The 27,133-nt window shown below is 49.7% G+C and overlaps 9 protein-coding genes across 9 annotated transcripts; 4 read left to right on the forward strand and 5 right to left on the reverse strand.

Annotated features, from left to right (window-relative positions):
- Positions 1-512: 512 nt before the first annotated feature.
- BKA67DRAFT_662643 (P-loop containing nucleoside triphosphate hydrolase protein) lies at positions 513-2,412 on the forward strand (the record flags this gene model as incomplete). The annotated part of the gene is made up of 3 exons (XM_046108046.1): positions 513-767; positions 833-1,771; positions 1,840-2,412. The coding sequence occupies 3 exons, from the start codon at positions 513-515 to the stop codon at positions 2,410-2,412; spliced, it is 1,767 nt and encodes a 588-aa protein (XP_045954410.1).
- On the reverse strand, positions 2,252-3,560 carry BKA67DRAFT_400473 (uncharacterized protein). The gene is made up of 2 exons (XM_046096687.1): positions 2,519-3,560; positions 2,252-2,393 (listed from the first exon to the last, which is right to left on the reverse strand). Exon 1 carries the CDS (start codon positions 3,469-3,471, stop codon positions 2,584-2,586), a length of 888 nt encoding a protein of 295 aa, XP_045954411.1. The 5' UTR covers positions 3,472-3,560; the 3' UTR covers positions 2,252-2,393; positions 2,519-2,583.
- A 304-nt stretch (positions 3,561-3,864) lies between these two features.
- On the forward strand, positions 3,865-8,066 carry BKA67DRAFT_629257 (armadillo-type protein). Its single transcript, XM_046105574.1, has 3 exons — positions 3,865-4,327; positions 4,480-6,778; positions 6,976-8,066. Exons 1-3 carry the CDS (start codon positions 4,282-4,284, stop codon positions 7,856-7,858), a joined length of 3,228 nt encoding a protein of 1,075 aa, XP_045954412.1. The 5' UTR covers positions 3,865-4,281; the 3' UTR covers positions 7,859-8,066.
- Positions 8,067-9,851: 1,785 nt separating this feature from the next.
- BKA67DRAFT_400503 (uncharacterized protein) lies at positions 9,852-11,084 on the reverse strand. Its single transcript, XM_046096688.1, has 2 exons — positions 10,775-11,084; positions 9,852-10,716 (listed from the first exon to the last, which is right to left on the reverse strand). Exons 1-2 carry the CDS (start codon positions 10,946-10,948, stop codon positions 9,874-9,876), a joined length of 1,017 nt encoding a protein of 338 aa, XP_045954413.1. The 5' UTR covers positions 10,949-11,084; the 3' UTR covers positions 9,852-9,873.
- A 5,548-nt stretch (positions 11,085-16,632) lies between these two features.
- BKA67DRAFT_578857 (uncharacterized protein) lies at positions 16,633-18,154 on the reverse strand. The gene is made up of 2 exons (XM_046103727.1): positions 17,318-18,154; positions 16,633-17,209 (listed from the first exon to the last, which is right to left on the reverse strand). Exons 1-2 carry the CDS (start codon positions 17,932-17,934, stop codon positions 16,966-16,968), a joined length of 861 nt encoding a protein of 286 aa, XP_045954414.1. The 5' UTR covers positions 17,935-18,154; the 3' UTR covers positions 16,633-16,965.
- Positions 18,155-19,234: 1,080 nt separating this feature from the next.
- Positions 19,235-20,336, reverse strand: BKA67DRAFT_523624 (pectate lyase a; the record flags this gene model as incomplete). The annotated part of the gene is made up of 3 exons (XM_046098491.1): positions 19,235-19,517; positions 19,578-19,965; positions 20,015-20,336. The coding sequence occupies 3 exons, from the start codon at positions 20,334-20,336 to the stop codon at positions 19,235-19,237; spliced, it is 993 nt and encodes a 330-aa protein (XP_045954415.1).
- Positions 20,337-22,508: 2,172 nt separating this feature from the next.
- On the forward strand, positions 22,509-23,161 carry BKA67DRAFT_662649 (uncharacterized protein; the record flags this gene model as incomplete). The annotated part of the gene is made up of 2 exons (XM_046108047.1): positions 22,509-22,730; positions 22,808-23,161. 2 exons carry the CDS (start codon positions 22,509-22,511, stop codon positions 23,159-23,161), a joined length of 576 nt encoding a protein of 191 aa, XP_045954416.1.
- A 1,685-nt stretch (positions 23,162-24,846) lies between these two features.
- On the forward strand, positions 24,847-25,765 carry BKA67DRAFT_578865 (uncharacterized protein). Its single transcript, XM_046103728.1, has one exon. The coding sequence runs from the start codon at positions 25,194-25,196 to the stop codon at positions 25,425-25,427; it is 234 nt and encodes a 77-aa protein (XP_045954417.1). The 5' UTR covers positions 24,847-25,193; the 3' UTR covers positions 25,428-25,765.
- A 749-nt stretch (positions 25,766-26,514) lies between these two features.
- BKA67DRAFT_578868 (uncharacterized protein) lies at positions 26,515-27,093 on the reverse strand. The gene has a single exon (XM_046103729.1). It carries the CDS (start codon positions 26,869-26,871, stop codon positions 26,677-26,679), a length of 195 nt encoding a protein of 64 aa, XP_045954418.1. The 5' UTR covers positions 26,872-27,093; the 3' UTR covers positions 26,515-26,676.
- Positions 27,094-27,133: the final 40 nt, after the last annotated feature.

Here is a 27,133-nt window from a genome sequence, read left to right on the forward strand (position 1 = left end):
AAGCCCTCCTTCCGAACATGGGTACCAATGAACATCGTTCATACGGCCTACATGGAGGCTCATGCGACTAACCATAAAGCAATGCCAAGCATTGCATACCAAGAAGGCAGCCCTGTTGAGGGGCAATATACTGATAGTTTGTCGGAACTAAACGGCCGACATATTGCAAGGAATGTTTCTGCCTGAAATTCCTGGAAGTGACTTGATTGATCAGAAATAGTGCCTTGGCTATACTTTCCATTTGCGACAAGAGCTCAATCTGGGCAGTACCTATTTTGCTTATCTCTGGGCCGTCCAAGCTACCGCCTGGTGCGCCCTGTTGTGCGAGAGCTAGTTGGCTTAAACGCCTGCCTGACAGGCACCTACGAAACAGGGGAGTTGCACAGCAACAAAGAGATGGACAAGCAGCACACAAGTAAACAAACAGACCAACGTAAATACAGCTGACTTTTTTGCTGAGAAGACAGGCATGCATATCTGAACAGCAGAAAGATCTCACAACACCGTGCACAATGGATCAATTCTATCTCAAAAATGCCGCCAAATACCAGGATCTGGTCAATGCGCTCAAGCCTGCGCCCAAGTCTTCCAAAGCCAAGATGACCACGGAGACAAGCAGCCCAGACATAATCGTCAGCACCAGGATCCGTCCTTTATCAGACGAGGATGAAGGCTTTCCACGTGCCGTTTTCCCGCAGTCTAGTCAGCATGGTGTTTTGGATATACACGATCTTTATAACCATCCCAAAGGACGACCGTTGCTTAAGGTATGAGCTTTGATATTTTATTCAATCAGATATTGGTAAGGCAGCTGACTGAAACATCTACCAAGTCCTTCAAGTACCAAGTGGACAGAGTTTTCGATGAGGATGCGAGCACGGAAAAGCTCTACTGGGATGTTGTGGTGGACTTGATTCCCCTCGCCCAAGATGGCGGTATTGGCACGCTATTCGCCTACGGCCAGACAGGGTCTGGGAAGACGTACACAGTCAGCCGGCTAGAGCAACTCGTTGTTGAGTCACTATTGGACAGCGGCGATGAGCTCGGGAGACAAGTTTACATCAGCGTCATTGAACTTGCCGGAAACTCAGCGTACGACCTTCTGAGCTCCCGCAAGCCAATACAACTCCTTGAGGACTCCTTTGGAGTGACGCAGATGGCTGGCGCAGATGAACAGCTCGTCCAAAGTAGGGACCAGGCAATGGAACTTATTGAAAGGGCGGCGTCCTTCAGGCAGTCAGCCTCAACTTTCAAGAACGATGCTTCCTCGCGCTCGCATGGCATATGTCGCATCCGAATCAAAAACTCTTCTACCGGCTCGGAGGGGTTCTTGTACTTGATTGACTTGGCTGGTTCGGAGATGGCCCGTGATATTGCGAAACACGGGGCCGACCGGATGCGCGAAACGCGCCAGATCAACATCAGCCTTTCGGTATTGAAGGATTGCATTCGGGGGAAGGCAGAGTCAGACGCGATGGCAGCTCTGGGCGGCTCGAAGTCAAAGCAGAAGAGACCGCATGTGCCGTTTCGGCAGAGCGCCTTGACAAAAGTTCTGAAGCATATGTTCGACTCGGGCGGAAGCAGGCGCTGCAAGACAGTGATTATAGCCTGCGTAAACCCAAGTCTTGCTGATGTTGTAGCAAGTAAAAGCACGATACGTTACGCCGAGACGCTGCGGGTCTTGGTGCCTGCCACCGCCCAGACGGCATCGGATCCGCTGTCTCCCAAGACTTGGACGAACACGGAGCTGAGAGATTGGATTATGAAGAATGTAAGCGTGACACATGTTAACCCCTTTCAGTTATCAAATGCTTACAGCCACATTTCCTTAATGTGCAGTCAGGCATTAGCCCTAGCTCCTCTACAGCCCTGGCTCCTACCGAGTCTGGGGCTCAATTTCTTCGGCTCGCAGCAGAAGATTTCGTGGCTCGTCACTCAGAAACCCCAGACGTCAATGCCGAGGAAGTCAGAGCAGTCTACTCCAAGTTATGGCAAATGCATGTTGATTCCCAGAAGGTCGACGGGTCATCAAGCAAGCTCTTAACAGGAATTACGTCAAGTCGAAATCCAGATCGTTCAACAACAGCTTTGCCCTTCAAAGACCGTATTCGCGCGGGTATGGTAGTCCGCTGGAGGCAGGCTTATGCGCAGGGCTTCGAGCCGAAGGAATCACTTGGCGTTCATAAGGACAGTTTGGCAGTTGTGTTATGCCCAGCAGCAACCCCGAAGAGTACCACCACTGAGAATAACTCCATAGCACGATATTCGTGTGCCGTAGTGACCCCCGGGGCGATGACAGGGTCATATGAAGTCAACTTGTGGCGACAGGTTGTTGTTGACGTCGAAATGATGGACAAGGAGGTAATTATGGAGTACGATCCCGCAACTAGATACTACTACGTTAGCGTATAGTCAGATGATGAGTTCTTTCTGGAGCAAAGGTTGTGGCCACGGTTCAAAAGGATAGTGCTGGTCGCAGTATATGATAGAAGGTAGAGAACAGAACTAGTGCACATACCTGGGTAGTTGTCCCAACGCAAATGGGACCAAAGGTATCTCCAGCAAACGCAAGCCATTCTCTGATCACTTCTGACGTACATTCTTGGGCTTCCGTTTCTTGAAAACCACACTCGGTGCGTCAACGCCGCCTTCCGAAGCCTGCTCTGTCTTTACTGCTGCCGTCTCGCCGCTTTCGACCTCGGGCTTCACGGTGTCTGGTATGCCCTGATCATCGTCTGACGGCTCTTTCTTCAACGATGGATGATCTTGCTCGCTTTTCACATGTTTTGCGGTGCTGTCTTGGGCTGCTTCATTCTTGACTGGTGCCAAAGTGCCACTGAGCAACGCATCTAGATCGGCATCATCCTCGGGGGCTTGTTTGGTGTCGCGACCCCATTTCCTGGGCTTCTTGAAGAGACTTTGCACTGCCTCCTCTTCCTCTTCTTCGCCGTCACGTCTGACGCGCTTGCGCACTCCGGTTGCAACTCCTTCGACTTTAATGTTGCCGTTCTCATCGGTTTTGGGCGTGTCGTCGATGACTCTAGTGGTAGTCACATGCCACTCGCTGGCCATGGCCATATTGCCGCGAAGCTCTGTTGGGACGTCGATGCCCATGTCGGCGAGCTGCTCCCATTGCTTCTGCCTTTGGGCTTCGGTGGTGCGAGCAGGAGGTTGCGACGATGACGACGAGGGTTTTGGTGCGCCTGGCGGTGTGCTAGAGCTGGGACCGGCACTGCCGCTGTTGCTACTTGAGCCGACGACGCCATTCAGTCGTTCAATCTCACGCTTGGCTCGCTCTTTCTCTTTCTCGTCCTTGTCGTGGCCGCGATGCAGGTCTCGCAGAAAGCGCTTGAGGGCGCCTTGGTGCTTGCCTGTTGCCTCATGGTTACTGCGCTCGAGCTTGGTGTCGCGGACGTAGACTTGACAGTGCTTGCACCAGTATTTTGGTGTCGATTTCCAGTATTCGGACATGACGAGTACTGGCTTGGGTGCGCTGTGCGTGGGTGGGTGGGAGTAGGTCTTGACTAAAAGCAGGCAAAGAAAGAAGCAGCAAAGTCAACGATAATATATATTAAGAGGGTAGCCACAGTAAAGCGCGATTGCGATCACGTCTCCCAGTAACTGCTCGGTAGAGGGCCTGGAGGGCATTTTACGGTGGACTACCGCTAGCGATAGCGATAGCACTAGCACTAGAACTAGGCGTTAGCACTAGAGTCAGCATTAGCGATAGCACTAGATTACATAAGGTGCCAAGGTTAGTCCAGGTTGTGGCCAAATTGGCAAAATCGTTTTTAATGCTGTGGCGCAGCATGCCGCACGAAACCCGCGAATATTTGTGTGACGCGTTTGCGTTTACGTTTACGTGACAAGAAAAAAAAATAAAGCAGTCCCAAAAAGAAATTGCCCCTCATTCAGGGACTCTGGAAGGTGGGGTAAAACTTTCCAGGAAATTCACCTGGCCACTCACCTGGCCGACTTATCGAGGGGCTTATCGACGAGGACCCCGAAATTGTTTTCAGAACAGAAAATTTCTGCCATTTGGGGAGATTGGGCAGCATAAGGTACGCTGACAAGTTCTACTTGTAGGTAGTTCTCGGGCTAGTCCAGTCGCTATCCGTCTCACATCTCATTTCCCTTCTACTTCTTGCGGTCGCCTCGTCGATTTCTTGAACAAAACTCTTCTTGATTTCCCCCCACGAGGTCGAGGATCGTTCAAGAATCTGATCCTTCTTTTTTTTCTTTCTATTGTTGTAACTTGCATTGTTGGACCAAGTCACAGCAATGGATCAGTCAAAGTTGGTTGAGTTGCTTCAGGCTTCCACCATTCGTAAGTCTACCTGGACATACCATACCGTCTTTCTCTTCCCTTGAAAATCACTGCCCACCCATACTACCCCTCGCGAACCACTCCCAGCATTGCGCTAGATGCGCCCAATGAATTTCATGGCTAACATATGATTTTTCTTTCTTCTCTTCCAGCCGATACACAGAAGGTCAAGGCTGCTACCTCTGAGCTCAAGAAGAACTACTACCCTCGCCCTGAGGCTCTTCTCGGACTCCTCCACGTCGTCGTCTCTCACGATGATGCCACCGTCCGACAGCTTGCCGCTGTCCAGTCCCTCCGTCTAGTGCCCAGGCACTGGAAGAAGATTGCCGCCGACCAGAAGTCGGGCGTCCGCAACGAGGTCGTTCAGGCCGCCGTTCGCGAGCAGCACGCCAAAGTCCGCCATGGTATCTCCCGTGTCATTGCTGGAATCGCTTCCATCGACTTCGAGAACGGCGAGTGGCCCGATCTTCTGCCCGCCATTTTCCAGCTCACCACATCTGACAATGTCGCTCACCGCGAGATTGGCTCCTACATCATCTTCAGTCTGCTCGAGGCCGACCCCACCACATTCCAAGAACATCTGAAGCAAATGTTCGAGCTATTCAGCAAGACTATCCGCGATCCCCAGAGCAGCGATGTCCGCATCAACACCATGCTCTCCATCAGCTCTCTGCTTTTGCTCATCCAGGCCGATGAGGACGAGGAGTCTGTTGCCACCGTCCAGGAGTTCGTCCCTGCCATGGTCGATGTCCTCAAGCACACTATCGAGAGCGGTGATGACGAGCACACCCAGCAGGCCTTTGAGGTCTTCCAGACTTTCCTCGGCTACGAGTCTGCCCTTATCTCCAAGTACTTCAAGGACCTCGTCCAGTTCATGCTCCAGCTTTCCGCCAACACCGACGCCGATGATGACGTTCGAAACCAGGCATTGGCTTTCCTCACTCAATGTGCTCACTACCGTCGCATGAAGCTCCAGGCCATCCCCAACCTTGCCACTGAGATTACCCGAAAGAGCATGGAAATCTTGGCTGAGTTGGAAGAGGATGATGATGAGGATGACATGACCCCTCCCAGATCTGCATTGGCCCTCATTGACCAGCTGTCGACTGATCTGCCCCCGAGACAAGTCATCGTCCCTATCCTTGACGACCTGAAGAAGTATGCCGCCGCTGAGAGTGTTGGTGCTCGAAGAGCCGCCATGATTGCCCTGGGCACCTGCGCCGAGGGAGCGCCCGACTTTGTGGCTACTCAGGTTGAAGGTCTCATGCCCATCATCCTCCAGCTTCTCAACGACTCTAACAGAGCTGTGCGTCACGATGCCCTTGTCTGTCTCATGCGCATGGGTGAGGATCTTGCCGAGTTCTTCAAGTCTCACCACGAGACTATCATGACTGCTCTGGTGAAGAACTTGGAGGCTGCCTCCGAGAACGAGAACGACGAGAAGAACGTCGAGATCATCCGCTCCGTATGCGGTTCCATCGACACCATGTCCGAAGGTCTCGGTAGCGAGATCATGCAGAAGTACGCCCAGGGTCTCATCAGCCGTGTTGGTCGTTTCTTGAGCCACTCTGATGTCAAGGTCAAGTCTGCGGCTGCTGGTGCCATTGGTGCCATCGCCTTGTCCATTGAGGATGCATTCAAACCCTACCTCAAGGAGACCATGGAGGCACTTTCGCCTTTCATTCTCGCCAACGAAGGTGAAGACGAATTGCAACTGCGCAGCTCCGTCGTTGATGCCATGGGCCGTATCGCCGTTGGTGTGGGTGCTGAGGACTTCCAGCCTTATGTCATGCCTCTGCTGCACACCAGCGAAGACGCACTGAACCTTGGCAACGCTAGATTAAGAGAGACCACTTTCATTCTCTGGAGCCAACTGTCCAAGGTCTACGAAGGAAACTTGGGTGACTCCCTTCAGGGCATCTTCAAGGGTCTCTTCGACAGCATTGAGTTGGAAGAAGAGGACCTGGAGCTTGACGAGGAACTCGCTGGTCTGGTCGACGGCGAGCTTGTGACTGATGGCAAGAAGATCCGTGTCAAGTCCGCCACCGACGGAGGCGACGACGAAGAAGACGAGATGGACGACGATGACGAAGATGATGAGGACTGGGACGACATTATGGGCATCTCTCAAGCCGCCATGGAGAAGGAGGTTGCTGTCGAGGTTCTGGGTGACATCATCAGCCATTCCAAGGAGAAGAGCGTCCCATACCTCGAGAAGGCTCTCGAGTTGATCACACCTTTGGTTGAGCACTCATACGAGGGTTGCCGGAAGGCTGCCATCTCGACTTTGTGGCGCACCTATGCCTGCGTCTGGCAGATCATGGAGGAGCAGACCGGCCAGAAGTGGCAGGCTGGTCTTCCTCTCAACTTTGAGACACCTGCCAACCTGGCAAAGCTTGGCGAGGTCGTTGTCAGTGCCACTTTGCCATTGTGGCTTGAGGAGTCCGACCGGTAAGCACTTTTTTTTCTCTTTTTCCCCATGTTTTGTGTTTCAATCTCAATATGATGAGTACTCTACGTTACACCCAGCTCACTCATACGCAAATGCGGTTGCTGAGAACACGTCACATCTACTACTGACTGCAGCTATTCATTTTCTGTCTTGACGTGCATCTGTACTATAAGGACGAAGGACTAACCGTTTGCAGTGACGTCGTTACCGAGATTAACCGCAATGTTGCCGCTACTCTGAAGCTTTGCGGACCAGCCATTCTTGCCCAGAAGAACCTGACTGAACAGAGCATCACTATTCTGGGCACACTTATTACTCGGTCCCATCCTTGCCAACAAGATCTGGGCGACGAGGAAGAGGAGAACGAGGGTACTGAGGGTACCTCTGAGTGGGACTGGTTGGTCGTTGACACCGCCCTGGACGTTGTGATCGGCCTTGCCGCAGCTTTCGGCAGCCAATTCGCCGAAGTCTGGAAGATCTTCGAGAAGCCTATCGTCAAGCTCATCAGCTCTCAGGAGGCGATTGAGCGATCAACTTCCGTTGGCGTCATTGCCGAGTGCACGGCGTACATGGGATCTGCCGTCACGCCCTACACAAAGGGATTGCTTCCCCCGCTGCTACACCGTCTCTCGGACGAGGACAAGGAGGCCAAGTCCAACGCAGCCTATGCACTCGGTCAGCTCTGCTACCACTCCAACGATAGTGCCACATACCTGCCCGCCTATGGCCAGATTATGAGCAAGTTGGAGCCGTTGTTGCACATTAGTGAGAGCAGACTCCAAGATAACGCCACAGGTTGCATGAGCCGTCTGATCCTTGCCCACCCCGACAAGGTACCTTTGGAGCAGGTGCTCCCAGCTCTCGTCGACTTGCTCCCCCTCAAGGAGGATTACGAAGAGAACAAGCCCGTTTACGAGTGCATCGCCAAGCTCTATGAGCTTCAGAACCCTACCATCCAGGGACTGACACAAAAGCTCATCCCTGTCTTCCAAAAGGTCCTCAGCCCCCCTGAGGAGCAGCTGGAGCCTGAGACCAGAGAGGTTCTGCAGAACTTGGTGCGCAAGCTGGGTATTGCGTAATAGACACGAAGAATAGAGGAATGATACCCACGAATAAAACCCGAGGCCGTATACCCTGAGGCTGATGACGGTATGATGGCATGACTAGAGGCATGAACATTGGGGGAACGATTGATTACAGATGCACATACATTTGCGGTTTCCCTGGTAGATAGACACTTCGATACTGTTGTTTTTGCCACGAAGAATTATGACAATTTTCGAACCCATTCATGTTGCTCTTTGGTGGATATGAATATCACTCAGATCTACGCAGGTAGAGATCTCGTGTGATTGTGAAATTTTTACTGATTCATAACTTTAGTCTCTGATCACATGCAATTGGTCTTGTAAACTACTCGAATGGCATGCACTTTGTCAATCCATTGGTCGCTGTCTATACGAGTGAGAGCATTATATTGATCGCCGGGCAATTGGGGCATCGGCGGGCCGCTCGCAGCGACAGGCTATGCCGATTACAACAAGCCTCGGTTGACACTGGCACGTAAGGTCGATCGATATACATTAGGCTTAGGAGAAGCCGACAAGCGCGCCTGCCACTGTATAGCTGAGATGATTAAACACGGTCTGGCAGTTGCTGAAGGTGGCTAATGAATGGACAATCACTGTGCGTGCTTGGCATCCGTCGCGACTTGTCCGATGACATGCTAGCTTGACGGCGCCAGGAATAAATTCCTAGCCGAAGGGTAGATCAGATCGCTGTTGCCTACATACTACACAGGCTTTGCCTATACGACAAGAACAACGGAGCCATCCCATGGTATAGACTGCGAATGATGAGCGGGCATACCGCGCTTCATACCGTATTGTGATGTATATACCATCACCAAGCGGGTCAGCATCACGACTCGGAACACATGGGTTTGTACAACGATTATCCGGAAGATAATATGAAGATACGCGAGCCACAGACCAAGGGGATAAAGATTGAGAAGACGGCCTGTTCCACATTCAATCACGAAGCATTCCGCAAAACCGCCGCCCATGTGATGTTGAACACCATCATCGATAGCGTCGAATCTGCAGATGAAAAGAAATCGAGGACGGGCTACTAACCAGAAGGGATCTGGTATACACAGATGGCTGGTTCGTCCACATCGGCGAAGGCAAGGCTCAGGAGGGTATGATGGTTGCTCTCTAGGGCGGTGCCTATTTTCTTAGCCTGCTGAGGGAACGCAAGGACGGAAGGGGGCACTGGTATGAGAATGCGGATGCTGTTCTGATACCGCATGTGGCTCATGACGAAATTAGTTTGCCAAAGTATCATAGTTGAGACATGTACCTAAAGTAATTATCTCTCTCTCACACATGCGTGGGCGCCAAGATGAATTCCAAGTCAGGGAGGAAACGCTCACTTCGGCCAGGAGAGTTCTGATGTAGCTGGTTGACTGCAATCGGCATACTCGACTTCTTGTTCAGTCGCAATGCTGATCTGTTCGCAGAACGTTAAGATGCGCGAAGCGGGCAAGAAGCAATCGAACATGGCAGGTGCTGCCTTTTTGTGAAAGAAATTTATATTTAGTGAATATTCTCCAGATTCTTTTCAATACAAGTGAATGAGCTACCTTGCCGGATGTTGATATTTCTACGTGTCGAAGAAATCCCAAAACGACTCGGGCTTTCCAGGTACTGGCAGTGCACGTGAAACTTGACTCTAATTGACTATGCCTGTTGTCAATGTGTGGGTGCAGTCATGAGAGCTCACACCCGCACTGCTTGGAGGTTGCGCAGAAAGCACCAGTCACAATTGCAAAGAGTAGATTCAATTCAAAGGGTATAAAGGATCATGTTCAATGGGGGTCTTCCCCCTGCACTATGTATTACCTCTCAAATGTATTAAGTCCATCGTTTGTTCTCTGTGAGCGGACTAGTACCATCCAAAGGACGGGTTCGACTGAGTGCCTTTTCGCCAAATCTGCTATTAAGTCCCTCCGTGATACAGAACACTACCCAATCATTAACCTGCGGTGACTGCTCCCATCATCGCTTCTTCAACTTTTCTTTAAATTGGCACATTACAAACAGGCAAATGCGACGACGGCGACAATGAGAGCCGAGATTGATCCAGTGACGGCGGAGGCACCGCTAGAGGCAGGAGCCGAGGTCGTGGCAGCGGCAGTAGAGCTTGTACCAGCGGCAGATGAGCTGACAACGGCGCTTGACGAGACACTGGCGCTCTTCGTGACGCTAGGGGAAGCAGAGGCGCTGGAGGCGGTCGCGGGGCTGGAGCTGGTTGGGGCAGCACTCGAGGCACCACTGGACACAGGAGCACTCTCGGTAGGCAGAGAGACAGTGCCAGTCTCGGTGGGTACGACAGTAGGATACGTCGTGACTGAAGCGGTAGCAACTGAGGTGGCTGTCTGAGGAGGTGGCACCTGAATCTGACCGTCGCTGATCTGGCTCACCGGGGCACTGGTCGGGTAGTAAGAAGTAACGGGCACAGGAACCGAAGTGGTGATAACCTGAGGTTGACCATCAGGAAGAGCGGTAATGATGGTGGTCTGAACGACAGTGGTACCAACAACCTGACCATCACCGAGTTGAGTGGCAGAATTCTCGGAGCCACATGGGATTGCGAGAATGTTGACAGCCTCGCACTGAGGCGCCCAGTTCTCGTTGTAAAGGTTGTAGAAGTCACCAGACAAGCAGCGGTAGAAGGTCTTGTTCTGACCTAGAGACAAGAGGTTGTCCTCACAGAGAGAGAAACCACTGGTGTACACAGCACCGGCCTGGGGAGGGCCGTCGAATTGGAACTGGGAGTTGGAAGCGATGTAACCAGTACGGTCCTTGGAGTCGTAGAGGGACTCGTCCTTGAGGGAGAGAACGAGGACACCGTTGGCACCACACTCAGCACGCTTCTATTGAACAGGTCAGTCGACGAAATGGCAGCAGTCATAAATGACGAGAAGGCCGTACCTGAATGTCCCTCTTCTGGTATGTGACCTGGGCGACGGTGATCTCGAAGTTTCCATCGAAAGCTGCCGAGCAGCCAGAAGGGATACCGCCATCAGGGGAGATCTTGTCGGTGACACCCTGGGGAGCGGCCAAGGCAATACCCACAAGGGCGGAGGCGATAACTGCGGACTTCATGTTGAAATGCTGATTAATGTGATGTAATGTGATGTGATGCAATGCAATGCAAACCCGAAAGCCTAAACTAAAGACAATTGAAGCAAGTAACAACAAGGCGTGTGAAATGCAAGCAACGATAGTAATGTCGATTTGCCAAAGGTGCACACGACTGTGGGTGGGCGATGTCGGGATGATATATAGCGAGTGATAGAGGAGAACTCGGAACGGTTTCTGACCTCTTTCGAATAAAAACAACTCTGAACAGCTTCAGCTATTGCACGGCAACTGCGATGGATAGGAAATGGACACGAGAGGAAGAGCAAGGGGAGAAAGTCCGAAGGGAGGGCGAGAATCAAAGTTGCGGAATATATACCATATGTGCTCGTAGCTACCTCGAAGCGAAATCACTGTGCCGTCGCGCTGGCCACCATCTACTTTCTACTTTCCACCCCAGACACAGACACACCTCCGCTCTTGCCTCCCTTGACCCAACCGTGCATTAGCCTTTATGGCCTTGCTCCCTAACCTGACATACCACTTGCGTCGCCCATTCGTGCGTGTGATGTATGCTGTTAATGCCTGTCGGCCAACCCCAACCTCGACCACAAGCAGAATGGATAGACATTGTGTGAGAGACTCGATCGGCACGCGGGACCCACTGCTGTGAGATTCCAAGTCAAGCGTTGCTGGGGGTATGTTTTTAGTGCGGTTACGGCCCCTGCAATGCCTGGAATTGGCCTATGCAGCCCCTGGCACGGCAAGCGGCAGGGGATTTACTTAAGACTTAAGCAGTTGTTGCGTGCAGCCATGGCAAAGTACTGTACTATATGCACACCTGCAGATAGGTCAGATCGTGGCGTACGTGTAGCCTTGATTCACTTTTTTTTGGCACACTGTCGCACTTTACCGTTTCGACAAATTGACAATGACCATTGGGTTCTGTACGGGGAGCAGCATTCATATATTCTGATCATAGCCAGAACCTGACACTGAGTTCATGCTTTCTTGAGTGACTACCTGCTTCGTTGCCTGCCTATAGCTCGACCGCAGCGGGTTGCAACAGGAATAAGGTTGTACATGGCATGTATTTCTTCATAGCTTGGCAACTGATGACTCAACACTGTGTTGTGCGGTGAATTGTCCCATCCCGTGGCCATTTTGGGTATCAAGGTTTGGTCATCACCAAATCAAGCAAATCCCCAGCGTCAGCAACGCGTGGAATTGTATGCCTGGGAAAGGCTTGCCTCAGCTTTGGTCTAAATTTCCACCTTTCTCATCCTTATTTCCACGCCGCGCATTCCAAGAAATCCAGACGGAGCTTCCTTGGTCGGAGCTATGATTCGCAAATTCAAATGTTGTTTCGGCATGAGACACCGAGACACAAGAAGACAATTGAGCTGCAATACCGCTGTTGTGGGATGCCAGTGTCATAGATAACAGTTATTTTATGGAATGGCGAACTCCTGCGACGTGTGCGAGTCGAAACTAAGACATCCAGTTTGCAGGTGTAACTAAACAACAACAACAATAACAACAACAACACCAACCTCACTGTCATGCCGTACGATGGTTTCTAGCGCAACAAACCAGCACAGTTCGTATAATCTCACCAGTTGCGGGAGTAGCAGTAATAGTTAGGTTTAGCTGTCATGATTGAGGAATGGAGGTGAGGACGCTGTCTCCATTGTCTTCTTCACTCGAATTCTAGTTCGCTCACCACAGCTTGGAGAGAGGACCGTAATTTGACAAGCTTGAATGCATACATGGCAATTTCTATTGCAGATAAACAATGCGGTTCGTGCACCTCACATGCGGATCTAATCAGAAATCCACTTCACTATGTGGACTTTGCCAAGCTGGCAGCTACTGTGGCATCCTAGCTTGTAGGCCCTTTTCTGGCAGCTCGGAGGCACTACTGACCAATGACTTCTCTAACCAGCAGCCGATAGCTGGTGATCGACCGGCAACAGCAAGCAATCCCCACTGTGGTTCTCTCCAGTTTCCTGTGTATTAACCTAGTCTAGTTCACATCACATCTCCATGAATGTGGTTCCGCCTATAATTGACTTTTTAATGCTTCGCTGAGGTAGCTGGCCGTAAAAAGAAAGAAGAAAAAACAAAATATCCAGACTCGAGGCTCAACCAAACAGAGAAAAGCCCTACTGCGCACAGCCTGCGCCCAGCAGCTGCATCTTGCAGTTGCCATACGCCATCTTGAATTTGTAACACGCAATTCTTACTTCTGCCATGCTGTAAGATGCAGTCTCCCGAGTCAGCCTGTGTGTTTTTACGCCAATCTTATAAGACCAATGCAGCACTTAATGCAATCATTAACGCCGTGAACTGCATATCTTGCAGACAACATATTCGACTGCAGCGGGTGACATTGGTCCGCCGCCACCAGGAGAATCTTAAAGGAGCTGCATGGCGGTTCGCTCTCACTATGTTTGACATCTCGCTACCGAATAAAAGAAACCTCCAGCGAGAGGTAATTAAGGTCAACAGCTCTCGTGCTTTCGCCTCCTTTGCACCTCGTATAGAAATATGGCGATTTGCCTAAAGTACAATGCTACATGGAGTATCCTGCCGAAGCCAAGCTGCTATAACGTTCGAGCTACAGCAATGTCAACAAACTTGGTAATTAATTATCAGTAATTATGACAGAGTGATTACCGGCCGCTCACGCGCTTGTCATACCTCTCAAAGCCAACCAGTCACCAGACTACGAGTCTCCAGCTACACGCCTTCGTACAAGGATTGATGGCCACATTCATGGCGATGCGCATCGCCTCGAGTTGACAACGTCTGTTTATCTACACACCACTCTCGACAGATGGCTAGACTTGCATGTGGCTAGTGAGTACTTGAGCAATCCCGTTTCAGAAATTCCTTGGTTGCAGACAAGCCCCTCAAGTATGGATACCACTGCCAAGGTGGGCGGCTTTTGGCCGGGCACATGCATACAAGTAGTATTCAGCCATTTGCACCAGGGGGAGAATTTCATCCCATCCAATTATGTTTCTCAATCGCGATGCAAGCAACAGGGGCTCCTGCAGCGGGTCTAGGCAAAAAGCATAGCGCATACAACTACATGGTCGAGCAGGCGAAAGACAACACGGTGCGCGCAAAACGCCGTGGGATTCATGCCGTCACTGTCTGCAGGACGGATGCAGGAGCTCTTATGTTCTGACAGCAGATATCACTGTGAAGCACAATCAGCTGTAATCATTCACACATAACCCTAAGCATCCAGCCACCTATTTACTTTCCATTCCGCAAATATAGCAAGATTGGGCAGATGCGGCATGCCATATTTGAGCTAGTTGGGCCCCGGGCATGCGATAGATTGGTGACAGGGAGCGGTGCATCATCCCCCATCCTCAGCTTCGGACCGTTGTGTGCAAACAGCCCATTCGCGTGTCGATAGTCTTTTGGCCGGGCATTCTTCCACGTTCTGAATGGCCTTATCCACTCTTATTCACTTTCCATATTTCACTTATCAAGCACCTGGTGCTTGAAGCGATTTCCTTGTCGCTTTTTATGGGGCTACTGATAGCATCCTGGTGATGTCATGCCTCTGGTCGTTTGTTTCATCGAAAGAATTGCAAAGTCGCGCAGAGGTACTGCTGTGGCATGTCGGTCATCAAAAGTACCAAATTGAAGACATCGCCAGTACAAGATTTCGGCTGCATTCTTCATGGGAGGCAAGTTATTAGCAGCGCCGCATGCAACGCTGCCAGCTGCAGCTTCTCGCTCCTTGGCCGGGTACCCCCTCCTGCAGGAGCTCTTGTACATAGCGACTTTCCCTAAACGACCCCGGCAGAAGCAGCAAGCGTACGTTCGAACAAACTCAACAGAACTCATTCACCAAGAAGAGAACGACCTCGGCGGTTCGGCCGACCATTCATGATTCTGAGGCTCCATTACCAATTGGCTATCAACTCTGCATAGAATCGCGACGACAACCATTGTGATTGAATCATCTATTGATCATGCAGGTAGCACTACACTCACATAAAATATAAACAGAAGCAAGGTACGGAGGACTTGCTTCTCATATGGCCAATCCCATCGGTCTCGAACTGTCAAACACCTTGCGCCTAAGCTCCATTTTAAATGTCTACTTGTTACCAGCATAGCAACACAAGTGCTAAAGTGCACCGTATGTAATATGCCGTCTCTTAAGATGCTGTCATTTTCAGTCTGGCTCAACCACTGGCCTCTCTCATTACCATTGTTTTCAAATCACTTGGAGTGGTTTTCCCTTTCGGGGCAAATACAAACAAAAACTGGGAAATCTCAGACACTCCCCTGGCGTATGTAGTGCACATACGTAGTATCGCGCGCAGGAACTACACTGCTACATTCATGGACTTGCAGCCAAGGCCTTTCGGCTAGTGCGCCCATCCTCTCTCATTTAGGGTTTCTTATCTCGATGCCACTTTTTTCTTTCCTCTCATATCGAAAGCACGGACGATGGGGCGAAATGGCGCTCTCTCCTGGCTTGTCTCGAGCAGGTTGTAGAGCCGTGCGTGAGATAGGCCTCTCGGATCGGGACATGGGGGGGACAACAACCCGGCCAAAAGCTGGGGTAATTTTGCCGGGTTCTCAGCATTGGCGAGCGCGAAAATCGTCGATCCCCATTGCTGGACGCGCCGAAGTCATTTTAGTCCCATCAAATCGTCAAGTGCTCAACTGCAGTCAAGACCTTCACCATTCCAAGCAATGCAGGAGGAATAGGAGGATAAGGGGCTTCCCGAGGCGCGCCGGGAAGGAAAGGGAAAAAGCTAGAGTCTATGTAAGAAATGAGACGAAAGAAGCAAATCAACCAATCTCCATAGAGTTTTAGAGTTGAGGATTTTGGCACCCTGTACCGCTACCTTATTCTGTGTTTATCTCCTTATTTAGTACAACAGCACGCCCGCTGAACCTGACCCACAGGCCGCGTGGCGGAAAATACCACTAAACTTAAATGGATTCTCGAATTGGCATTCCAGCTGCACACCTTTTCGACTTCAAGGTTTGGCCATAAAAAATTAACACACGTCGCCGCTTCGGATTGAGCGTTTCGTCATTGCTCAAAGCTGCCACCCGGTAGTAGTGCCACGAAATAGACACCCGGTCACAGAGATCAGGGATATCCAGTAAGGCGCTTCGAAAAGGTACTTCCGTTGTTTTGCAGGCTCGCATCATCCCATGCACAGCCAAGCAATGCGTAGCAGGAGGATGGAGGAAGCGTGGAGAGAGAAACATGCATTCAAACCAGACGTCTCCCGGCGTGTTTCAATCCTGCAGGCATCGTTTCGAAACACCACGAAACATTAGGTTATCCCAAGAGAGGGCATCGAAGGCGTGAGAGATATCAGTGCAGAGAGCTTCATAGGATAGGTAGCGTCCCGTAGTCTTTGGTCCAGGAACAAAGCTGCAGATCAAGCTACCGCCATGCGAAGCCGGTACCGGCTAAGATACCGGCTTGGCTATAAGCCGCAACCAAGATGGGCGTCCGGAGCCTTATTCTTTAGAACTGACTATTATCTAACAATGTTTTTTTTTTTTTAGGTAACAATGGCCCGCCTGGCATTGATTTGTATGATGGTAGTTGTGCTTGGCTCGGGTGTATATTCGTGGGATTGAGACTGAAACGTGTTATGCTCATCTTTATCTTTGAAATACCTCGTTCAGATAAAACACTATTGGCGGTATGTTATTGGGTTTGCCTGTAAGGTTAAGTTTTTTTTCTTTCTTTCTTTCTTTCTTTCTTCTAGCGTAGAGTCCATACTGTTGCTCACCATCCGCTGGTAGGTCTCTTTACAGGCGGCGCAAGTTTGCAGCGAGATGTGACTTGAACCTTTCACCAAACGGTCGAGCGTGAAGCTCGCAGCTATCGTTTCATAACAAACTCTCATTAGGAACAAATGCATCACTGGTCCGACACAGTCTAGCATGAGAGTAAACAACACGTGTAACTTTTGGTAACCTAACAACTATCACAAATTGAAATGGATAAATGAATCTTGTGGTCCAATCTAGCTTCCTCATTTCTTCGCTTTCCTTCGTCGGCTTTCTTGACACAGGCCATGGATATTGCGGCGATGCTTAAGGCGGTTGTCCGACCTGGTGAAAGTCTTGACACAGTCGGGCTCGCCGCATGGGATCCGTGGCTTGCCGTACTTCTCGCGCTGGCAGCTGTCGAGGTGTCTCTTCAGGTCTTTGCTCGTGTCGGTCGCATAGCCGCAGTTTTGACATTTCTCCGGTTTTATGTGTCGCTTCTGGTGCTTACTGCATGCGCCACGATGGTCAGTGTATATTACCAGAGAGCGATAGTCCACGTACGATTATCTTGAGCTTGAGACAAGAGATCTACAATGCGGTGTGGGGGAGACTTACTGCAATTCTGTCGGCCGACGGAATTCTTTGTTGCAGTCTGTGCAGATCTGCGGGTTTTCACCCCTTTGGAGTTGTGGGGTCCTGGAATGCCTGACCGTATCGGCACTGGATGCATATTGGCGGGTTCGTATATCCGCAGCTTGATTATGGTTTGCGCTGGATCCATATGTAATTTGTTGTTGGTTAACGGAGGGCTGATGGGTGTCATGAGGCATCAAGTTGAGGAGTACCTGGTGCGTGTCACTGCTAGTCAGACTTATCTCCGATGGGTAGAAACCAGGATAATTCAAACCAGGGTAACCAGGATCAAGATCATTGACGCTAGTATGAGGTTGTTGTTGCCCGTATACTGGCCCGGCAGTGTTGTCGATGGCCGGCCACTGGCTATGTACAACGGGATCGATAGGCTTTGTTACAGGGTGGTTTATATCCTCCGCCGAGCCCATAGTAAATCGATTCAGACTGGTAGGGTATGGTGAAGTCTGGTCTGGTCCAATATTTTCTTGCTCCGGTATCGTGGGCGGACACCATTGATCCTGGTATTGACTCTCGTCAATAAATGGGAGGCACCCGGCATCAAATCCAAAACTTGGGTAGTTTGTTTCTTGCCTAGGCATCTTGGTGTTTGTTTTGGGTTATGTTGACTGATTGCTGAATATTGGCGGTGTTTATTTTAGTTGTGTTGTTCTGGCAGAATAATCGGCTGGTATGGTATTTGACAATTCATTCAACTATGGCGTGTGCAAGAATCGAAGCACCCGGTCTGCTCGATTCTTGTTAGATATTCTCGTATCGGCTTTGGAGCATCGAAAGCGAAGATTATGCGAGACGAAGCGTACTTCAAGCCGCAAAACCTCGTGAGAAGATCTAACAAGAATCGAGCGGACCGGGTGCTTCGATTCTTGCACATGCCACAGTCAGGACTCACACAGAGCTCTGGACAATTCAACTGCTTGATGGAATCTATCAGCTTTTGTTTCATATAGTGACGATGGGCTCTCTCACAATAAACACTGGTAGCCTGACATACATATGTCTGATCGACAGATAGGCCCTGTCTTGTTTAGGGTTTGCAAGGTGGGCGGATGTTGGGCCAAAGGGCCCAACATCCGCCCACCTTGCACGTGTACAAAGTACAAGCGGAGGGCTGAAAGAGGATGATAGAGTAAATGAAAGGGAGAGATTGTGAATATTGCCAGTGCCTTCGAGCTATATAGATCTAGAGAATCATGAGGACGACTTTGGTGCAGAAGAAAGGCACATTGATTCAACAGCAGCTATGCAGCAATTGCTTATGATTCTTCAAGGCGTTCGGTCAGACTTTTCTAATTGGTTAATTATGGGAGGCCTACTACAATACGCTCGGGACTTTGTGTGGGAGCGATGCAGCTAACAGCACTGAATGCAGCTTTACATTAAGGAACGGCCAATCACTGCATGCATCAGGTACACCAACATGGATAAGGAGGCAATTTGGATGCCTGTTTTCCCGTCAAGTGTCTTGCCAGCGATGTTTATGGAAGGGGAGGTTCGTCCAGGTTCCATTACTGTCCATCGCAATTGCGATCTTCGCTCCTCGTTGGCCAGCTTGATCAGACTGCTTCGAATTAATGTAGCACGTGATGCATATAATTGGCATGTAAAGCCAATCACCCAAATCTACATGCACTTTGACACCCTACTAACAAATATACGAACATGGGCACATCTACTGTAATTCTTTTCAGGCTGTAGAGTAACTTGGAAAATGTACATTATCATACTATGTACAAAAAGATACAACAGCCTTACCCCGATAAATGAGTCAACGAACGGAAAAAGTAAAGAGCGTTAGCCGAAGCTAGCCTTCAGCCTGGTCATGAATCCTTCCTTTCCTCCCCTTATCAAGTTCCATAACTCTTGCTCTGGCGACGGAGCTTAGAACGACAGTTTCTGGCCCGCGTTGGTCGTAACGGAAGCCTTCACATTGGCCGAGCCTAGTTTCGTGTAGCTGTATGGGACAGACTTGAGAGTACCGGTGGGTGCAGTGTTAGTGCTGCCGCCCAATACCACATCACTGACAACAGCATAACCAGTCTCGTCGCTGTCGGCGAAGAAGATAGCCTTAGTAGCGCTAGACTCGAAGACAGTGCTCTCGATGAGGAGCTGGGCACCTTGGCGGGTGTTGATGCCACTGTCACCAATCTTGTAGTAGTAGTTGCTAACACAGACAGTCAGCACTTTTTCGGGTCAAGAGCTAAATATTCTTAGTAATACTCACTTGAAGATGTGACCAGTTCCGAAGCGGAAGGATGGTCCACGGCTGTTAATGTTGTTCCAGTAGTTGTTGGCGTAGGTAACGGTCAAGTGGCCGGTATCTTCGGAACCGTTGTCGTCGGAGTGGCCTACCAAAGATGCTTTGTAGTGGTCGTGGATGTAGCTGTTGGAGATGGTAACCCAGTCTGAGGCGTGGGTAACATCGATCAGACCATCGTAGTAGTCCTTTCCGTTGTTAAGGTCGCTCGAGACATCGACGTGGTCAACCCAGACGTTCTTGGATGCCTGAATGGTGATGGCATCGCCATAGTCGGCGAGAACCTTAGAAATCTTCAGGTTACGGACAATGACGTTGGATTGCCCGTTGATAGTCAGACCGATTCCAGTAAGGCCTAAATAGTGGTCAATAAGGCTCCAAGTGGCAGAAAAAATCCGACTTACTAGAACCAGACTTTCCAACGATTGTCTTGTTTGATGTGACCTTGACCTTGGCAGCTCCAGAAATGGCTCCGCTAACAACGACCACGGCCGCAGATGATGAACCGACAGCGGCGGTGAACTGAGCAAGGGTACTGACTGTTGTCGTAGTGCCACCTCGGCCACCGGTTGTTCCGCCATTCTGGGTTGCATAGCCAACATCAGCAGCGTCGGTGATGGTCGCTCTCTTCTCGATAACACGCGCCTCAAGAGGAGCGTCCTCGGTCGGAGTGGGGACTGCGGCGGCGAGGCCAGCCAAGGCAGCGAATGTAGCGAGAAACTTCATTATGATGGGGTGCAAAGAGGAGTCAAAGGCTGTTGTCGATGTTTAGCTGGCGTTGAGTCTGATGAGGAGTGGTTTGTTCAATATTTCTGGAGAGTTCAAGGCTTCTTATACACTTCCGTCCACGATGATGTGAGAAGCAGTAGAAATGACAAACATGAAGTATTGAAGTTATTCTCCAATGAACATGCTCAACAATGTCAAGGTTGATGGAATACAAATATTCCTCGAATGATATTGGACTTTGACGATGAACTACAAGAACTGTCCTGTTCGAAGGTAGTATTACAGTCTTACTGCTCTCAGAAGTGGGCACTCATGGGCTGGCTTGAACATGCACGATGAGGCTCAACCTTAAAGAAGGTTACTCGAATTCTCCGGTGGCTGTTTGCCATGCCATGCATTTCGAAACATGTTTTCATAGCTAGGGTGCAGATGTCGGCCGCAGTAGTCTGGAGTATAGTGCTTCGTTATTGGACGCCAATGGATCACGCGAACGAATGCCGCCATGTTGGGGCTCTCCAGGTACGAAATGAGGTTATGCAGGGGGCTGATCTCGAATTGAGCAACGAAAGTACGATTTTGAGGCTTTGTTGGGCGCGCGGCGGAATGTAGGCCACCGCGCCAAGCCTCCAAGATCCTGGCCTAGTTATGCACTCCGCATTCTGAATACCGGGGTATTATTGGACTTCAGAGTATCTCGATGTCAGAACGGGAGTGGACCATGTAATATTTAGATGAATCTGATTCAACTCGCCATTGTTGCGGTAGTTGCGTGCTGAAAACGGTTCCGCATCCATTGGAGGGAAATTAGGGGAGGTAACATAATATTGGGAGAAGACTCGCCAATCTCGTGGGACCCTTGTAGTTGCAGCAATCAGACCAAACTTATTCTCAAGCATGTCTTCGTCTTTATAGTAATATACTACTACCCAAGGGTGGCCATTTTTGACCTCAAGTGCCTCCATTACCCTGTTCCGGGGTAGACCATTATGGTTTTGCAACTACTTTGCCGAGTTAGGAAGCGCCCAGACTTATAATACGTGAGATTGCACCATGTGGACACCTCGTATTCGTCTGCTTCGCAGAGTTGGACAACCAGTCTTGTTAAAAACATTATACCTCAGGCTGCCATGCCGGCATCAGAATCTTGAGCTGGTCCCAGATGGAGTACACGCTTCCAGCTCCCCTAACCGCTAATTGAAAACATTCGTGGCTCTTTATCTTCCACCAATGGCCCTTCACTGTATGAGTATAATCTGCGGCATGGTGACTTGCTATAAGGTGTGTTACAAGTCTGGGTATTGCCTATTTCATTCCCGTGTCTGACCGGGACGGAAACGTACAACGACAGTCGTAGAAGGTATATCTGTTACAGGCTAAGACAAGCAGCGAAATGAGTTGAGATGGTATGAGACAGGACTCTTGCACATATGATCACAAAGAATTACTCGCGGTACTCTCACCCGCAATTGCACTAGAATATACTACAAACGGCACAGCTGCATTCACATATGATGTCGCTTTTTCTCTAGCTTTGAACTGCGTGTCCGCCATAAATTGATACACGGGCCCTAACCTCGTGGACTAGGCAACCTCAGGTGAGCTGTGAGGGACTTGATGAGCTCCAGTGAGAGTCTATTAAACATGTGGATGATTTGTGTAACAGCATTAGAGCACAAACGCAAGGAATGGTGGTTAGTATGTATTATTTGTCTGTAACTCACACATCTTGGAGGCAGCACGGAATTATTCTGAATTTGTCGCAATCGTAGGACTTAACCTCCAATACTGTCACAATTTACTTTCCGGAGAGTGTGTGTACTGCATCGCGGTTGCTTCGGTAATTAGCATTTTATTTTGTAAAGTAAAACACCGATTAATTGGCAATTTTGTTGAGAAGTGACAGCTTTCGTTCGGACAAATCTTTGCAGAACGGCAAGCGCGATGCCTGTAGAGTACAACTTACCACATCTCCAGATTCTCCCTTGACCATCTTTAATGCTACCATCCCAAATTCCATCTTGATTTCTTGGTGCCGACTTAGTTGTTTGTCCACGCATTGTCTTTTGACTGTCGCTCATTCTGTCACACAAAACATAAAACTGTCGCCCTTTTCTTTCTGGACTCTCCTTTCCTGTCAAACCCAGTAAAGTATTTATCCCATGTCCCAAAATGCTTTGGCTATCCTTTCTCGCCGTAGCTCCTTTGGCATCCGCCACGACCTACAGATTGACTGTCTTTGCGCCTAGCACAACAATCGATGGTGCAGATCTCGATGCTTCGGCCAATGGCTTCTACCTTGGTCTATCCGAGCCCTCCACGTATTGCCCAATTGGTGCAGCCTGTCCGGCTGTTAGAGGAACTCTAGTATATGAAGGAATGACAGCCATGGCGGTAAGCCGATGTCAGCCTGGGAAGGCCACACAAACCATGACTGTGGAAGTGCGATTCCATCCTGACTCGTCACCTAGGTTGAGGTTCCCGGCGGCCAGGCCATCTACGTTGCACCAAACGGCCAGGTGAAATACACCCAGGCACACTCAGCATACATGCCCCAAGGCTCACTTCTCGGCGGCTGGTTCAACAAGACGGTGGTATCGGATTGCGCCCCCGATACCGAGGTACTCGACTTCCTAGCAACCGACGGCTCGAACCGTGGCGGTCTAATGCTATGTCCTGGTACACAAGGCTTCATGGAGGGTACTGGAGCTAGCTATCAGTTATATGCGAATACTCCTCGCTTCAATGCTACCAATTGCCTTCAGACCGTCGGTCTGATACAACACGGCAGTGCAGTTACATTTGGAGCCTGGCAATACACCTAGAGCAACCTCGTGGCTGGGGTGATCTTTTATTCATATTTCGGATAATTTTGGTAACTTTGGAATGGCCATCTGGGTGGTAAGTACGGTATTTTGAAATCAATTTTGAGGTTTTTACTGGGTTGTGGAGAGGACATGCTATAAATATGTAATGATAAGCGTCGGTAATGCAAGGGAGCTTCAAAGCCAACGCATGAAATATGCGCAAAGAATCAGGAACTAGAGGAACACCTTGTAATAATGCGTTCAGCACACAAGAAGAATTGCGGTACGCCGTAAAGAATACCCACGATGCTGCCGGAAGATAACGGTGTTAGCAGTCAGTGGTTGGTCAAATAAACTAAGTTTTGATTGTATTTTGACCTAAATATATGAGATCCTTTGAACCCTTTTTTGTAACCGTTTTCCGAGCACGCACACGATAGAGCTTTTACTGTCATGATGAGCTTGCGCTACAAGACCCAGCTCCGAGCCACCCATTAAAGCCGTATTCGGAACCCAGTCCGCTGCTCGATATTTAGCAGCTGGGATACTCATTTCAGCCTCATTTGCTACGATTTTGTCCCTGAAGTGCATTTAGTCTTGGAGAATGGAGGCACGAACGGGGGGAGGGGGGTGTTGTGAATCACCTAAAATATCATTGAGGGCCTCAAAATCTCCAAGCGAACCCGCGATTGCCGAATGTGCAACTTCAAACCCTAGAGAAGGGCTGACAGATAGACCATTTGACGCCAGAAAAGCTCAGTTCAGATGAGATATAAGATTCTAACCATATTTGGTAGTCAATGGCTAATATTATCATTATTTCCTCTGCAAAGGTGACAAGCGTACAATTTCTACAATGCATCCAATCCTTTTACCTTTGCCTGACACCGATTCTGCGCCTTCATCATCCTCATGCTTGGGCTAATTATTACTTAAGATCTCTTTATATTTGTTTTCTCGTTTATGGCTGCTTTTGTGCCGTCTTAGGTGTTTGATATAGTCATCATACGTTGTGTTGTCTGGTCGAAGTCGGAGCTGATCTGACGACGATGTTTTATTCCTCCCACGTTTGTGCTAGGATCAACGATCACCTTTTATCTAGATAAAGAACTAACATATCCGTACAGTGTTTCAATGTTACTGGTTGTTGTTAAGTTGATGGTGTAGCTTCGTCTCTTCACCACTCTCGGGTAGTTCCTCGTTTAAAGACTCGGCATAGTTGGCATTGAGGAGATTGTGCTAAAAACTATACTGCCACCATTCCATCAGGCCCATCCAGGAGAAGCTTTTGGGTAGATGAGCAGTGCCCAGTTTGGGGTGGACTAGGCTCATGTGCTTGATATATTGTTTTCATCCAACAACTAAATATGTGTATATGTTTCCCCCAATAATAATGGATGTGATCAGACACCACAGTTCGCGAGAGGTTCTCCCCTGGTTAACCTAAGACCAAAGACTTGAGTCACATTACGGCTATATCCGACTACTTTAACGTGACGTGGAAACAATGCAACGGTGTGACTATTGGATTATGGGTAACAACATGATTCGAACCTCTCCTACTACGTGCACGATGTACAGAACAACTAACCATATAAGTGCAAAGACTTCTTGATCCTAATGCCTATCTTAAGAGGTTGGCCATGTTGTATAATTTGTTAAACCCCCCCCCCCCTCCCCCCCCCCCCCCCCCCCCCCCCCCCCCCCCAGAATCCTTTTCCCCACGGATTGGCAGATATCTGCACATGAAATAGTCGTTAGCCTATCCTGCACTAGTGACTGCCCAAGCTCTTAGCCACTTAAATCACTTGTTACTCGAGCAATTTTCAACTCATCTGATCCTACTGTAAGTAACAAGTTGCCAGTAGGTCAGGCGTCTGCAAAAAAAAAAAAACTCAATCACAGCACTCAGCCTCAGTATGCGTTCCAAGATGAGCCTGTCAGCTGCTTGTCCGGCTATGTTATAAACTGGCCGAAGACAAACACAGACTGAGTACCGTATTGGGAAAGTCCTGTCGGACCTCTGTGTCATATTATTACAGGCTATGCGATGGGCAGGTTACAGGAATATCTCATGCCGGATCGGCCGAGATGCGCGCCCGTAAGGTCCGATAGCAAACCGCGATCGGCAATTCCGTCGAATAGATTCAAGCTTAAAGATAAACGCAACCAATGCGATGTAACGCTTCCAAGAGCGCGCAGCGAGGCTGTGTCTGGGAGACAGGATTGCCAGGAGGAGGCCTACACGTCATCGCCAAGCAGGGTGGCGTCCAGGCAGACTTGATTTCTACATGTACACGGGCGCGCGGTCTTGTGGCGCCCGAAGAGCCCGAGACCGCACCCCACTCGCCACGATGATGTGGGCGGAGATTTGAAGGTGGGAAATATGAACACCCGAATGGGAACTTGGGAGGTGGTCAGTCTCAAGCTTTTCGAAGAATCGCGACGGTGGGAAGGGAACAGTAAGATTTTAGTCTACCCTCCCTCGAAGCTGTCACATCCCGCCCCCACAATGCAGGTTTGCGCGTAGCGAGCGGTCGGCACCCCCACTTCTTTCCCCGATTCTAGCTCCGATCCCACGAGCTGGGAAAAAGGAACTTCTAGAAGATCATCATGTGCTTCATTACTAAACACTAGAACATCGGTATCCTCATTTTCATTCCCGTCTGATCTCGCGATGTTGCACCGACGTGACGCGTATGCGTTGTTCTCAACACTCCATCTCGAGGGCCCCATAGGTGTTCGGTCGCAAACTAGAGGGCCCACGAAGCGGGCGTAGTAATGACCCATGGCTTCCTTCAAGGATCTCATGGCGGGAGTCAGGCCGTGGCTTAGTCAATAAAGCAGAATTCGAGACAAGATAGCACTTTTATTTTATTTATTTTACTACCTGGGACATGTGTCATCAAGAGTCGGGACCTTGTTTTCTCTCTAGACTTTTCGCGCCTACTCGTAAGGCCCCTGTGGACATGTCTAATTAGGGTCTTAGTAGGGCGGCCTGCACTATTTTTGAATACCGCTGTCACGAAGTGTTGACAACGGTTGCGCGTTCCGTTTCATCGAAGGTTGGGCCTTGGGGTGGGGAGCGTCCGCACAAAGCTGGGCCGTAGTTCCGCATTTCTGAACAGGTGACAGGCCAGGCCGACCAATATTGTTCAGAGCGGCAGGTGTGGTTTAATTCAAGCAGAGATAAAAACAAATAAAATTGGTTTTCGCTGTGACATATGCAGGGCGATGTGCGCGCGTTTACGGAGGCGTCATTTGGCTTTTGCACCTTAAAGAGCGGCCCCTTTTTTTGATGGCGCATGCATGAATTAAGCTCGTGCATATCGAGGGAACTTTAAACCATGTCCCGAAGTGTAAAATAGATATCTCGGCGTTAATTTTAACAAGATTCGCCCTTGACGTGTAAATTCAACATTCTATTTCATATTTGCAAATATTAGGCCCGCCCATCTTGCTACTTGTCATGACTGACCAAAAGTGCGAAGATTGGCGACACCTGTTGGGTACAGCCTCGCGATTGCTTTTAGCTACGCCGAATTGAGACACTCCGCATAATCCTCTGCGCATCTATGAATGCTGTCAAGTTGCTTCTGGAAATTCAATTCATGATCCCGTCTGCTGCACGTAGGAGTCAAAGGATCAAGATCTAGCATTAGCGAATCCAGGATTGATGTGTCAGGAGCGCCTACGATGCGAGTCGAGGGCACGATCCACGGCACCATGACCAAGTCGTGCGTCTTGAGGATCGATATTACCTCAGGGTTGGTGTCGAATGGATGCGGCTATGTAAATATTTGACACGATCTCGAAGATCGATTCCGGCATTTTGGATCATGCTACAAACGTTCAGGTATACGAATCTAAAACAGTCAATCAGGAGCTCTGCTTAATTCCCATGCGAAGGATGCTAGAGGCTTGTGGGATTCGTGCTCACGACCGAAAACCCCCCCCCCCCCCCCCCCAAAAAACCTGTGAAGAGATAAC

This window comes from Truncatella angustata (genome assembly GCF_020726525.1).
Source record: "Truncatella angustata strain MPI-SDFR-AT-0073 chromosome Unknown BKA67scaffold_8, whole genome shotgun sequence".
Lineage (NCBI taxonomy): Eukaryota > Fungi > Ascomycota > Sordariomycetes > Amphisphaeriales > Sporocadaceae > Truncatella > Truncatella angustata.